The sequence below is a fragment of the Engystomops pustulosus genome, chromosome 7 (assembly GCF_040894005.1).
Source record: "Engystomops pustulosus chromosome 7, aEngPut4.maternal, whole genome shotgun sequence".
Lineage (NCBI taxonomy): Eukaryota > Metazoa > Chordata > Amphibia > Anura > Leptodactylidae > Engystomops > Engystomops pustulosus.
Window position 1 is genome coordinate 113,841,336 of NC_092417.1, and position 13,512 is coordinate 113,854,847.

Below are 13,512 nucleotides of genomic sequence, written 5' to 3' on the forward strand. Positions count from 1 at the left end.
GTGCCACTCTGTGGGCTCCTGCTGCTGCTGACGCCACCAACAAACTCTATCATTGTGCCACTCTGTGGCCTACCAGGTTGCTGCCACCTCCACAATTTATCATTGTGACACTCTGTGGGCTCCTGCTGCTGCTGACGCCACCTCTACAATCTATCATTAGGCCACTCTGTGGTTTACCATGTTGCTACCACCTAAAGAATTTGTCATCGTGCCACTCTCTGACCTCATGCTGCTGCTGCCATCTCTACACTTTGTCATTGTGCCACTCTGTGGCCTACCAGGCTGCTGCCACCTCCACACTTTGTCATTGTGCCACAATGTGGCCTCCCATGTTGCTGCCAGCTAAAGAATTTACAGTTCTTTTTTGGCAAAGACATGATATTGGAATGAAGGATGCATGTGTCATCTGCAATCTTCAAATTCAAATTTAAATTGAAAATTTCAACTTCAAATTTCATTTTATACTTCGAATTCGTTTCAAACTTCAAATTCATTTCAAACTTTGTCATTGTGCCACTCTGTGGCCTACCATGTTGCTGTCACCTATAGAATTTGTCATCATGCCACTCTCTAACCTCATGCTACTGCCGCCACATCCACACTCGTTGTGCCACTCTGTGGCCTACCAGGTTACAGCCACCTCCACGCTCTGTCAGTGTGCCACTCTGTGGCCTACCATGTTTCCGCCACCTCCATAATTTGTCATTGTGTCACTCTGCGGCCTACTCATGCTGCTGCCAACTGACCGCTGTCTCCCTGGAACACCGTGTGATTTCCATAATGTTGTTTTCACCCTCCGGCACTCTATGACGTTGCCACTATGTTTGGTTTTCCCCTTCATTTCATCTGTCAGATGTAATTTAAAGCCTGAGGATTGATAGCCAAAAGCAGGAGTGGATATAGAACACAGAGGACATGCACAGAGGTCATTTCTGTTTTGGATCCACTCCTGTTTGTTTTTGGCTTTAGCAATACTAATGATGGATTATTGACTGATTGAAAGCAGACACTGACTGATGTCCTTTTGAGCTGGCACAGACGTTACCTTGTCAGGCTGCGTTCCCACTTCGCTTATTTGGCGAAGTTGGCCTCTGTAAGTGCCCTTGGAATTGATGAGTGAAGCGATTCTAAAAACGGCGGCTGTCATGTGTGTGTCATACTAAAACACTGCATTGTTTTAGGACCAAACCACGCTCCCATTGCATATTTGAGCATGGCACAATGTTCTACAACACCCTACAGGCTCTCTGCAGCCAGGAAATACCTGTTTTTTAACCTCTTAACCTTTAACCTCAGTGACTTAGCGCTCAGCGTCCGATATATCGGACGCTGAGCCGATGCCGGTTCAGCTCAAGATTTGAGCCGAACCGGCATCGGGAAACACGGGGTGCCGGCTGTGACTGATAGCCGGCACCCCAGTGTAACACCCGCGATCGGAGTAGTCTCTGATCGCGGGTGATTAACCCGTTAAATGCCGCGGTCATTGCGACCGCAGCATCTAACATGCATCTGGGGTGTCTTTCCCCCACGATCGGCCCCCCCGAATCATTTTCGGGGGGCACCGATCATTGCTACGGTATCACTGGGGTCCGATCTGGACCCCAGGGTTACCTGCAGGAACTGCCGGTAAGATGGCGTCTGTGACGTCATCTTACTGGCAGAGTGCCACCCTATGCAAGTGCATAGGCTGACACTGATAATGCCCTGCAATACATAAGTATTGCAGGGTATTATTATGAACAAGCAATCAGATGATTGCTTGTTCATTTCCCATGGTGGAAAAAGTGAAAAAGTAAAAAAAAAAAAATTATTCAATAAAAAAATAAAGTAATAAATCACCAAAAATGCCCAAAAGCCCCAAAACATATAAAGATACATATAACTAAAAAAAAAGTCTAAATCATAACACAAACCCCACATATATAGTATCACCGCGTCCGTAACAACCCGTAGAATAAAAATAAATAATTATTGAACCCGCACGATGAACGCCGTAAAAGAAAACTGTTATAAACCCTCCAAAAATTACTGGTGCAAAGTACAACGTGTCCCGCAAAAAACAAGCCATCAACCAGCTCCGTAGCCAAAAACATAACAAAGTTATGCCACTTGGAAGATGGCAATACAAAAATGATAGATTTTTCCCCACATTAGGGTATCCCCGTAATCGTATCGACCCATAAAATGAAGATAATATGATTATTAGTCTATACGGTGAACACCACAAAAAAAAAAGTAAAAAAACCAGTAGAGAATTGATGCTTTTCTACTCCTGCTCTCAAAAAGAAGTTCCTAAATTTTCAACAATAGGTGATACCAACCCCAAAATGGTAACATTGGAAAAAGCATCTCATGGTAACATTGGAAAAAGCATCTCATCCCGTCACATGGCCCCAATAGCGCAAAAGCGAAAATTTTACAGCCTTCAAAAGAGGCCAATGAGGAAAGTAAAATCCTGGCAGCTGCAGGGCGCTCCTTCCCTTCTGCGCCTCACTGTGTGCCCATAAAACAAGTCACGGCCACATGTGGGGGGTCTCTGCACTCGGGAGAAATTGTAGAACAAATTGTATGGTGGGTTTTGTATTTATATCTTTTGGAAATGTGTAAATTTTAGGGCTAAATGAACGTATAACCGGCACAATTTGACTATTCTAAATTTCGCCTCCATTTTGATGTAATTACTATGAAGATCTCAAGGGGTTAACAATCTTCGTAAAATCTGTTTCTGATAGCTTGAGGGGTGCAGATTTGAAATTGGGTTGGTTATATGGGGGGTTTTGATGCTAAATATGTAAATTTTCATTCAAAACTGTATTTATCCCCAAAATAGTCAATTCTGAAAATCCGGAAAAGCGCTATTCGATTTGTAAGCCGCGTGACATCAAAATAAATTATCCAGACATTTCAAAAATGGTGAAAATGTAAAGTAGACATATGGGAAATGTTATTCAGCAATTTATTTAGGTGGTACATCTATCTGCCTGAAAACGCAATGATTTCAAATTTCAAAAATGGCAAATTTTTCAGAAAATTCATCATATTTTCTTTTTTTTTGTAAATAAACGCAAAACTTATCAGCCAAAATTTACCACTAAAATGAAGTACAACATGTGGGTAAAAAACAATCTCAGAATCGTTTTGATAAGTAACAGTGTTCAAAAGTTATAACCATATAAAGCGACGCATGTCAGAATCCAAAAAATGGGACTGAGCCTTAAGCTGTAAAATGGCTGCGTCCTTAAGGGGTTAATGTGATTCGCCATGATTTGAATCGGGTCGAATTAAATTTTTTTGAAAAAATTTGTCGAATTTGACAAATTCGCCCATCTCAAATATATATATGTATGTATATATATGCATATGTATATGTGTGTATATATGCATATGTATATGTGTGTATATATGCATATGTATATGTGTGTATATATGCTTATGTATATGTGTATATATATATATATATATTTTATATATATATACTTATGCATATGTATGTGTATGTTTTTGTATATGGTGTGTATATGTGTGCGTACTGTACGTACTGAATGTATGTGAGAGTATGGGTTTATTTGCAGTATATGTGTGTATATGCTATATATGTGTGTGTATGCTATAGATACCGAATGTATGTGTGTAAATGCTGTATATACTGTATGTAAAGGCAGTATGTGTGTTTATTGTGTGTATGTATATGGTGGGTTTATACTGCATATATGTGTAGATATGGTGAGTGTATACTGTATGTATAAGTATATGATATATACTACATGTATATTATATGTGTGTACTATACAGTACGCGTACAAATTTGATGTGTATATACTATGAGTTTGTATATACTCAATGTATTTGAATATAAATATAAATATACTCATATATACTGTAAATGTATATATGAGTACATAAATGTGTGCCTAAAAGGGGGGATGTTTCATGCAGAAGTATACAGTTGTACACTCACCGGCCACTTTATTAGGTACACCATGCTAGTAACGGGTTGGACCCCCTTTTGCCTTCAGAACTGCCTCAATTCTTCGTGGCATAGATTCAACAAGGTGCTGGAAGCATTCCTCAGAGATTTTGGTCCATATTGACATGATGGCATCACACAGTTGCCACAGATTTGTCGGCTGCACATCCATGATGCGAATCTCGATTCCACCACATCCCAAAGATGCTCTATTGGATTGAGATCTGGTGACTGTGGAAGCCATTTGAGTACAGTGAACTCATTGTCATGTTCAAGAAACCAGTCTGAGATGATTCCAGCTTTATGACATGGCGCATTATCCTGCTGAAAGTAGCCATCAGATGTTGGGTATATTGTGGTCATAAAGGGATGGACATGGTCAGCAACAATACTCAGGTAGGCTGTGGCGTTGCAACGATGCTCAATTGGTACCAAGGGGCCCAAAGAGTGCCAAGAAAATATTCCCCACACCATGACACCACCACCACCAGCCTGAACCGTTGATACAAGGCAGGATGGATCCATGCTTTCATGTTGTTGACGCCAAATTCTGACCCTACCATCCGAATGTCGCAGCAGAAATCGAGACTCATCAGACCAGGCAACGTTTTTCCAATCTTCTACTGTCCAATTTCAATGAGCTTGTGCAAATTGTAGCCTCAGTTTCCTGTTCTTAGCTGAAAGAAGTGGCACCCGGTGTGGTCTTCTGCTGCTGTAGCCCATCTGCCTCAAAGTTCGATGTACTGTGCGTTCAGAGATGCTCTTCTGCCTACCTTGGGTGTAACGGGTGGCGATTTGAGTCACTGTCGCCTTTCTATCAGCTCGAACCAGTCTGCCCATTCTCCTCTTACCTCTGGCATCAACAAGGCATTTCCGCCCACAGAACTGCCGCTCACTGGATGTTTTTTCTTTTTCGGACCATTCTCTGTAAACCCTAGAGATGGTTGTGCGTGAAAATCCCAGTAGATCAGCAGTTTCTGAAATACTCAGACCAGCCCTTGTGGCACCAACAACCATGCCACGTTCAAAGGCACTCAAATCACCTTTCTTCCCCATACTGATGCTCGGTTTGAACTGCAGGAGATTGTCTTGACCATGTCTACATGCCTAAATGCACTGAGTTGCCGCCATGTGATTGGCTGATTAGAAATTAAGTGTTAACGAGCAGTTGGACAGGTGTACCTAATAAAGTGGCCGGTGAGTGTATATCATCAACATAAAGCTGTTGCTGAAAGCCAAATGGTGGTGAAGGTTAGACCAGGGGGGGCAATATGTAGGAATGATAGAATAGGACCTATGACTCAGATAGAGGACAGAGATCTAGAAAAGGATACAATCGGGCAGACAGAATGACCTGTTTCTATTGGACCAGGAGGTCATGTCACAGAACCAAGGATGCCCTCCCACCTTCCCTGAATTTATATGTATACATAACTGATAAAATACAACTGTTAAAATGACGGAACGATTTTAACACTTTATTTTGTGTCAAGTTAATCCTTGCTTCTGAAGTGCTACAGTGTACAGAGGATTACTATTTAGGAATGTACGTGTTACTACTGTTTGATCTCTCATTCAATAATCTGAGGTCAGCAGTATAAAAGAGACAGTATAAAATGGTACAGTAAAGACTCATTAGCCAGCACTAAAATAAGGAGTTAAAAGGATATTCCAATTTCATTTATTTTGAAAGCCTTTTTTCAAAATTTTTTTTACTGCTTTTTAGATCTGTTTTCTGAGAATTTCAGGGATGGGATCCCTTATTGTTTGGTTTCAGGGAATAAAATCTGTTCCATTCATATTATAATCTCCAACTCTTCTGCATGCAGTTAGGCACAATCTGTAAAGAAAGGCTTTGATCATTGGCTGTTAGTCGTCATCTTTAATCTGACACAAAAAAGTTAGATGCCAGTTCAAGGCTAAGTCAAAAACCTGATAGAACTTGTTGGATATTTTTGGCTGCTGCCCCTTGTTATATTTGAGAAATCTTAAACAATAAATGACAGAAGCATGGATCACTATTTTTGAAACCACCTCTATTTTTAGTTTTACCTCCTAGTCACAGTGATCTACTATACTATTTTGAAAGTACTTGCTCTTTTTTTAAATTGAATAGTAAAAAATTCACCAAAAAGTCGGACACACAGGCCCATCAAACAGAGACAAACGCCTATACAATTTTCTGTTCAGAAGAGAAACATGACTGATAATAATCCAAAGGACATATAATACAACAAAAAGAAGGGGCAGCTCTTTGCCTTTTCTACTCCCACATTGAAGTTACTACTTAACTATCCTCAAGGAATGCCCTAGCACCTTATAATGCCTCTACGCATCTTTAAGATTCTCCCTCATGTTCCATTATGCAGGGTACTACCGGTAATTAAAGGGACTAATAAAAGCAACACATTACTACAGGGAGAAGTGATGAGCAAAGTCGCTTGATATTTACATCTCTCCACTTTCAACTTCTTAAAATGACTCCGCTCTGTAACTTTGGATATCTGGGGATCACTGTTCCTACCAATTTTGGAGAAGGCACAATAAAATTAATCTGGGAAGGCCGGTGCTAGGGGGTGCATCTTCAACTTTACTACTAGCATCATAGTGAAAAAGATAAGTAATGGGGTTGCTGGCAATTTCCCTCTAGTAAGAATTTTAAAGTTAACATAAAAGAGAAATCTCCAAAGGTTTTCTGTATCTTTAGGAGGATTGGAGAGTGGTCTGATATGAACTTGTGTCCAATTTGCATAAAAACTCATCCTAAGTAACCAGAGTCCCGGTATGAACATACAATCAGTTCTGAAACATACGAAATGTGGGTGTGAGTAGTGGGTATAGTCTCTAGCTTGAAGGTATGTGAGTTCCCTATGTCTGTAAGGTTAAGTGAGTCAACAAGTTCTGACAGAGGTGACCAGTCCTTAGAACCACACTCTGAAACTTCTGTCCTCAAAGGTGTGCATAACCGAATTAAAATCCCCACCTATTATCTTTTTCTTTTTTAGTGCAACTTTTTGTGAGACTTTTCACTGTTTGAGACTTTAGGTGTAGAATCAAGCAGCGTACCAGTTAGCTGCCTCAAGGATTTAATGCAGTGTTCCGTATTTATCTTTGTAGCCCAGATGTTTGTTCAAATTGTGAGACTTTTGGGCCCTGAAATTGTCCCATTCTTGCACCTAATAAGTCCCAAAACAGAGCCTGCTAGACCCAGACTTACTTTTGCAGCTGCTATTTGGGACTAAAAAGTTGCAGATCACAAAAAGTCGCAGAAGTGAGACTAAACAGGCAGCTCATCACATGTATCACAAAGGGGTATCACAAAACTTAAGATGCATTGCAATGATTAAGTATCACAAAAGAAGAGTGGTTGTCCAGCACTCAGCCAAATCCATATGGTAATTTGGTGAAGTTAAAATCACATTTATTCCATACTTTTAAAAAACATTTGCCATGACAAATAATGAAAAACTGACGCGTTTCAGATCTAAGCGATGCTTAATCGTAGTGATGCAAAGACATGTGAGATACTAACATTATATGGAAAATACACCCATACGCCCTGGAAATGCGAGGAAGCCATCTCGTTTCTAAGGGACAGCATGGCTACACTTATGAGAAATCATCTTCACACAGGAACATTTTTTTTAATAACATCCAAGTGAAGAATTGTTTACATATGGCAAATGAATTAAATTAAATGTAAATGCCCAGATGGGAATACCTCTTTAAGGATTGCTTAGATCTGAAACGTGTCAGTTTTTCTTTATTTGTCATGGCAAATGTTTTTTAAAAGTATGGTATAAATTGTGATTTTAACTTCACCAACTTACCGAATGGATTTGGCTGAGTGCTGGACAACCCTCTTCTTTTGTGATACCAAATACTCACTCCGATTCAGATACTTCATGTATCGGTCTGGCGGAACATCAGAGAGGTGAGCTGAAAAGAAACTTTAGTTTTTCAACTCTTCCAATGATTAAGTAGTGCAACTTCAGTAAACTTGAAAAATTGGCATCCAAAAAACTATGATACATGTGCCCCAATGAGTCAAAAACAGTTTCTGGTCAGACGGGGTATATACACAGTATATGCTCATGACTGCTGTTGGAAATTGTAGACCTACCTTCACCCACCTCCTGTCACATTCCACCAGTTGCACCTGGTGAGCCAGTGACAAGGACGCCTTCCTTTCTACTGCTGGAGAACCATAGAACGCCCCACCCAGAGTTTATGCATTCTGTTGAAATCACAAGCTGGTAGATGCATTTCTTGCAAAAGCCCCACTTCAACGCATCAACATGCAGATGTTTGAGGTGTCGCAGTTTTCTCAATCGTTTGTGAGGAGAGTGCTACTCACTCTTGTGTATCTTGAAACAAGTATTGCATGCCATCAGATGTGCGTGTGCGGAGAATAGCTGGATAAGCCAATTGAAATCTAACATGTTGGCTAGCTAAGGAGGTAGGATATACTTTTATTATGAACCCTGAACTGTTTTATCCAGACTGTTCCTAAATAAGTGTACCTATTATACCTATTGTGGTTTACAGCTCTTCCTGTACTGCTGTTACTACACCTCTGTCCATCCTTGTGCCTGGATTTCTCCATCAGGCCACTGGGTCCTAGACGTGTTTACCGGTATTGTAACACCCACCATGCTTAAATTGATGCAACATGACCTATTTTTTGGGTCCTCTATATGGTCTAATAATCCAGCTCCGATTGTTGATGTTTAGTGGACATAGGGGGACACGTGTCACTTGTTTAACTTCCTTTTTCTTTTTTTGTGCAACTTTTTGTGCAACTTTTTGCAGTTTGCGACTTTTTAGGTGCAGAATGGAGCAGCATACCAAAGTTAGCTGCCTGATATTCTTGTGCCTATTAAGTTGCAAAACAGAGCAAACTAGGCCTAGACATACTTTTGGTAAACTACTATTTGAGACTAAAAAAGTCGCACACCACAAAAAGTCTCAAAAGTGAAACTAAACAGGCAGCTCATCACATGTATCACAAAAGGGAAAAACGTAAGATGCATTGCAATGAATAAATAGGCCAACTTCAGAAAACTTGAAAAAGTGGCAGGCGAAAAACTATGATACTTGTACCCCATAGTCTCTGAAGATGGTAAGTTGGTTTTCCACAGCTTATATGCAGGTTTGACAAGCCTGTTCCTTCTCCTACAACTCTATTAATGTTGTCTGTATTTGTAAGTATGTCTCATCAAATCTGTACACACTAACAAACTTGTGATCTTTTATATGTTCTTTCTAATAGGCGATGAATATTGGGTTTATACTTCATCAGAATTAGAAAGAGGATATCCCAAAAAGTTAACTAGCCTCGGACTCCCCTCAGATCTTAAGCGTGTGGATGCTGCATTCAACTGGAGCAAAAACAAAAAAACCTACATTTTTGCAGGAGACAAGTTTTGGAGGTAATGTTCATTTTTCTGTTTGATGTTTACAACTAAATGATTCTTAGATTTAAGATGTCCTATCAAGACTAGTGATACCAGTCACATACATATGCAGTATTCTAGCTTCAACTTTATTAGAGAAGGTGTCCAAACTTTCAAGAACAAGTTTTGTATAAATTCTACAAAGTTTTCAGAATTGCTGCTTTTAGTCAGTTCATGGTACAGTTATGGAATATTGATTGTAAGATATCTAGGTCTAAGATGTGCACCTATGGCTGAAATGAAGGGGGAGAAGCCCTCAGCTGAGCACCATGTCCCTTTGGTAATAATCACCATTAAACCACTGTTATCTGAAATGAAATTCCAGTCACAGATGAGCTCTCTGGACATTGTATTTCAGAGATCAACTTCCATGATGGTTATCACCCTGAGGGTCCAAAGGGGCAAAACTACCAGCATGGTCATTTTCTGGTCATTGGATCAGTGCATCTTTATTTATGGGGAAAAACATGATTTATTTTTATCATTGTAATATTTCTTGTTCATTCAGGTATAATGAAGTGAAGAAGAAAATGGATATTGGCTTCCCTAAGTTAATTGCAGATTCATGGAATGGTGTACATGACAATCTAGATGCTGTATTCGACCTCAGTGGCAATGGTAAGAAGACCTGTGCTTTAGGTGGCTATTGTTGTCATTCACATTTGAACTGTAAAGATTGTTGTTTTGGATTACAATACTATAGGGCACATTTACTAATCTCTGTGCGCCAATTTTCTGGTGGACTTTGCACATTCTTTCTAGTGCACACTGCTTGCAAGGTATTTAAGAAGTGTCCACATACTGAACTAAGGGGACTTTCCGGTGCTCAGTTGAACTGTGCACCAGATTTATCATGCAAAGTCAGAGAGAAATGTGCTGCATGGCCCTATGTAAAAAAAAAAGTGGTGCACTCGGGGGCAGTGCAGGGGGAGCCAGATTCATGCAGAACACAATGGGGCACATTTACTTACCCAGTCCCTGCATGATCCCCGATCCGGACTGTCCGACGAGGATGAACTCTGCCGCGATTCATGAAGATTGTGCGCCCAATATCTTGCATCTGTCGCTTCCCTGATCAGGTCCGCCGGAATTCACCTTCTTCTTCCTGGTGCATGTAAGTGCTTGGCTTGCAACACAATTTTGAAGTTAAATCTCGTGGTTTGTCCGAATCCGTCGGATCGTCCGGCGACCCGCCCCCCGACTTATGTCACATGAAAGCCGGCGCGATTGCCCCAAAATCCGATTGTGTGCGCCAAAAAGCCGGAAATCTTCAGGATGTCCAACAAAAGTGCAGTCCGAGGGGCCCTTAGTAAATGAGACCCAGTGTTCTTACTAAATGTGCCTCTAAATGTTCATATGACAAATCTCTTCAATTCTCCAGTCGGGTGTTCCATTTATGGGACAACAATTTGTGTTTCAGCCTGAAACACATATTCTATTCCTGTACAAACCCTTTAAATAGAGTCTTCCAGCTCCAAAATCACCCTATACGTAAAACCAGAATGACGCATAACACTTTTTAAGCTTTCCAGGCATAACTTTCCCATTTCCCAGTGATCTGTAATTTCTAATACAGTTCCATTTTTATCTTTATGCACATGAGAAACATGGAGCACTGGTTTTGTGCCTGCTGGTGCACCAATTCTCTTCTTTCTACACTTTATTTCTATGGGAGATGTCAATAATTATGTTAAAAGTTGATTCTGGGTAGCAACGAGCACAAAGGCAGACACAGCTCTGACAGCGGAAGACAGAAATTTTTTTACTTTACTCAAAATTGACAGATTGCTTGGAAACAGGAAAACCATGTCTGAAAACCCAAAACATGTAGCGAAGAAGGTGAAAGGGTGGCAATCTCATATATTGTAAGCTCTTGTGAGCCAGACCCTCATTATTCTGCTGACTATTATATTACTGTGCTATGTCTCATTTTGTGTATATATATATATGTACCCAACAATTTGTAAAGCACTGTGGAATAGATGGGTCTGTATAAATAGAGATTTATTTTTATTAGAAGTTTTAATGGATAAGTAAGTAGAAATATGTATACCTACCCTACCCTATATTCTAAGATCATTTAGCCCATATATAACCTTCTATTGTTTCTCTTCTCATATTTTAGGCTACAGTTATTTCTTCAAAGACCAGTATTACCATGAGATGGAAGATAAGATATTGAAGATTGTTAAAATTGGAAATATAAAAAGTGACTGGCTTGGTTGCTGAGTTATACAATGTTGCATTAACCATATATTGTCATTTGTATGTATTCCAGCCTCCAGTATATGGTTTTTATTTTTGGTTACAGAATTGTACTGAATGACCAGTCTGGCACTGGTACCATGACAGTATGTGCAACTGCACCTCATTTTTATCATCAAATATTTAATGTGTTGTGGAGGATGAATAGGAAACATGGCAGTAAAAACATTTCATCCTAGTTAACATCTGTAAGAATCATTTCTATTTTTTCTACCAGCCAATCATCATGATGGTAAATGAATTCATGTAAACAACATAAATGATCACTGTGCCATTTACATATTGATGATAGGTCCATATATCCATTGAGGCACAGGTTGCCTACAAACTTGTGAAGATTCCTGTAAATGTTGAAACAGTAACACTATACTGTAGCCCAATATAAGTAATCGATTATGAAATTCATCATCAGTAATAACCGAGGTCTACGATTAGAAAACAGAAAATTTTCCAGAACAGCACCACTCCAATTTTTGTGCTTGGCATTGCATTTCAACCCCATTTAAGTATATGGAGCTGTGCTGCAAAACCAGACATGACCTGTGTACTGGAGTGGAGATTTAAAAAAAAAAATTTGTTCTATTTTCGTGTAATTATTTACCTATTATTTGATATTTGTTCTATTTGACAATTTCTATATGTTTCTAAATGTATCAAATAACCTTTCCTCCATTTACAATTTGCAGGACAACCAATGCAGAAAGTGCAATATAAAAATAAAGGTCACAACAAAGATATTTAGTAGCTTGTTTTTTATGCATATAAACATAGGCATAGCTTACTAATACTATGCATATTTAGAAAGAGACAAGTGATTATTAATACACTTGTTCTTTTCCATACACTTGATGTCAGCTCATCTTGGGTTTAAATTTCTATACTTTTCTTACTTCCTGGAGATGGGGTCATCGGGAATTTCCCCACTAACATCGACCCTACTTGTAAAAGAGCATTCCACGTTTCACCATTAATTCACTCAAAACTATGTAATAATTGCTTAGAAAAAATAAATACCTAGGTATATATATATATATATATATATATATATATATATATATATCCAAACAAAACAGTTGCTGAGTGGTAATGGTAACCAAATATAGTATTATTTTATTATTATACTTTTCTGAAGCCCACTACTTACTATGCAAACTTTTCTGTAGCCACAAAAAAGGGAGCATTATAAGGAGTGGGTATTAGTTCCCTCACTTATAATGGCCCCTGTTGGTAGCCACTGGTTCGCCTCAATCTTTATTTAAGCAGTAGAGAGAAAAAACAATTATACTCACCTGTCCTCATTTCCTCAAAGCTGCAGTCCTCGTGTCCACCTCTTTGAAGTGTTTGTACTTGGATCTGAAGACAGCAGATGTAATGATGTCATCACATAATGTCTGCTCTATGTAGAAAATATGGTTGTAAAGTATTGAAATACTGGCAAATTGGGCAAGTTTTAGCAATTTATGACAGAATTCTGTTGTAATTTATGGCAAAGAAAGTCTGTGATGCCTTGTGCCACATTTAACAGGGGTTTTTAGACAGTTTTAAGATACATTTATTAATGTAATGAAAAAAGTGGGTGTTGTTTAGCACGAAAAGTTTACATAAGAAAATATGCAAATACATCAGAATTTTGGAACATTTTCTGGTGTAAACTAGATACATATATTATATACACCAAATTTATCCTTTACTACACAAAATTTATCATCCAATATCAGACACAGTGATACATCTGGTGCATTATAAGGCTGCATTCACATTAGGTTTGATTCCCGACGTACCCTTACAATAGAGGACCAAGATGTGGGCAGTCTTAATCTTTTG

At 39.2% G+C, this 13,512-nt stretch overlaps 1 protein-coding gene across 1 annotated transcript in view; it reads left to right on the forward strand.

The window, feature by feature from the left end:
- The window catches only part of MMP2 (matrix metallopeptidase 2), a 38,177-nt gene extending 25,752 nt beyond the window's left edge, over positions 1-12,425 (forward strand). The window contains exons 11-13 of the mRNA XM_072117651.1: positions 9,240-9,399; positions 9,932-10,041; positions 11,549-12,425. Coding sequence (XP_071973752.1) covers positions 9,240-9,399; positions 9,932-10,041; positions 11,549-11,652 — 374 coding nt within the window. The 3' untranslated portion in view covers positions 11,653-12,425. The remainder of the gene's footprint in view (positions 1-9,239; positions 9,400-9,931; positions 10,042-11,548) is intronic.
- Positions 12,426-13,512: the final 1,087 nt, after the last annotated feature.